General features: G+C 40.4%; 1 protein-coding gene across 1 annotated transcript in view; it reads right to left on the bottom strand.

Annotated features, from left to right (window-relative positions):
* Positions 1–773: 773 nt before the first annotated feature.
* The window catches only part of EFHB (EF-hand domain family, member B), a 69,818-nt gene continuing 68,630 nt past the window's right edge, over positions 774–1,961 (bottom strand). The window contains exon 13 of the mRNA XM_006883406.1: positions 774–947. Within this exon, the coding sequence (XP_006883468.1) occupies positions 774–947 (174 nt within the window). The remainder of the gene's footprint in view (positions 948–1,961) is intronic.

A 1,961-nucleotide genomic window follows, 5' to 3' on the forward strand; every position in this document is an offset into this window, starting at 1 on the left:
ACTTGTTAAGATGCTCTGGTGTCAAAGTGTGCTACCTGTTGCATTACTGTCCAAAGAATCAGTGGTTCGAGTCCGTCCATGAGCTGCATCCCAGGAGAAACAGGGACAGTCTCCTGAAAAGATTTCCAACTTCAGAAACCTGTTACTTGGTAACAATGGGTTTGCATTTGGTTTTTTATGTGATTGCTAGAATTCAAGTCTTTGCTCCCTGAACTCCTCTCCTTATGACTAGGCTTGGTTCCCTCACTGCTAAAGGCCTCCAGACGCCTCCATTGCTTCCTTCCCAAGGAGGCGGCCAGGCCCTTTGGGACATATCATTTCTAATTAATCTATCTTTGCTTTTTACTTAAAAAAATCAAACCACAAAAACCTTTAAACTTCAGTCTGATAGAGAATCTTAAACAGAAATATTGAAGGTAAAATTTTGTGAACTTAGAATGGTACTAGACTGAATTTCAGAAGTAAACTAAAATGGAAAGGATTCTTAAGTCTACAAAATGTTGGTAAAATTAAATATCTGAACCTTTGATAAGGTTGGAGATTAACTCTCCACATGCTTGTCAAACTCCTGAAAGAAACAACATGGGCTTCAAAACGTAATTTATTAGCAACACATATAGGCATATATATGCAACATATACCACAGTGAGGGCAGAAATCGAATGTATTCTCTTTTTTTTTAATCAAATGTATTCTATGAAACCAGAATAGCTTTAAGTATTTTAGATGAATAAGAAGCTCACAGATTTAGCAATGCTTTCTGTCCAAAAACATCACATGAGCATTTTGCACTTGGCCCGGTCTGCGTGGTGTAGCTCATCAAGGACGTTTCTGATGCTCTCTACACAAACTTCTCCACCTTGATGTTTCTGTGATGCACGATTCCACACATTTTCAAATTCTTCATCGGAAAGCTTGACACCAATGTTACATAATATCTGTGCAATCTTGGAGGGGGGAAAAGAAAATATCAGGTCAAGATCTGTATGTTTTAAAATGTGAATGTATTAAAAATAAATGCATATATAACATCTCAGAATGTGAATATTTATTTTAAAAACTGTGAAGGGAGTGTGTGTGTGTGTGTGTGTGTGTGTGTGTGTGTGTGTGATGACCACTCTGATACTATGAACGTGATGATTTTGCTTTGCATTGCTAACCAGAGATTAGGAGGTTAGGGCAAGTTTCAGATCTGTTGTTCCGAAAGTCACTGTAAGTGGCTGTCAACTTGATGGTGCCTAATGACAACAACAATCTCTCTGAAGGCAAGATTATTAGAAGAGATGAAAAGTGAGACAAATATTCTTCTATGTTCAAAAAGTAAGAAAAGAAAAGCAAGAACTAGCAATAGGAAGAAAAGGTAGAAAGAGTAAAGAGAACAAAAAAATATCAAGACAAAACCTAAAAAAAAATAAAGAGGACAAGCATACACTGTGAAACATGCAGAAGAAAGGAAAGATGGGAATGAAACAAATGTTAAGACCACACGTAGGAAAACCAGAGAGAATCGTGGTGGAATCCCCCAGTAAACGGAGCCTTGGTGGTGACTAAAAGGGCGGTGTGTCTTGGTGAGAAGCGAGCAGGGTGGGCAAATGTAGAAGATCAGAACTACACAGAAAAGCACCTCCATTCCCTCATGTCCACGTACCTCAGAGTCAATTCTGACCCCCTGGAGCCCTACAGGACAGAGTGACACCGCCCACATGGCTTGCCGAGGTCATGCGTCCTTACAGAAGCGGACTGCTATGTCTCCCCCAGAGCAGACATAAAGGGCGGCTGCCTGGCCTTCATCACGCGTCCTCTGTCCTTCCAGAGACCCAAGGCCACAAGGACCCAAGGAAGGAATTGGTTCTTTTGACCTTAACTAGAAATGCAAGTGATGGTTCATGTTAAATGTCAACTTGGTGAGGCCACAGCGGCCAACTGGTCAAGACGTTACTATGTATCAGTTGTCTTTAAAT

Source organism: Elephantulus edwardii, unplaced genomic scaffold (genome assembly GCF_000299155.1).
Source record: "Elephantulus edwardii isolate Elephantulus edwardi_28Jun2011 unplaced genomic scaffold, EleEdw1.0 scaffold00027, whole genome shotgun sequence".
Taxonomy (NCBI): domain Eukaryota; kingdom Metazoa; phylum Chordata; class Mammalia; order Macroscelidea; family Macroscelididae; genus Elephantulus; species Elephantulus edwardii.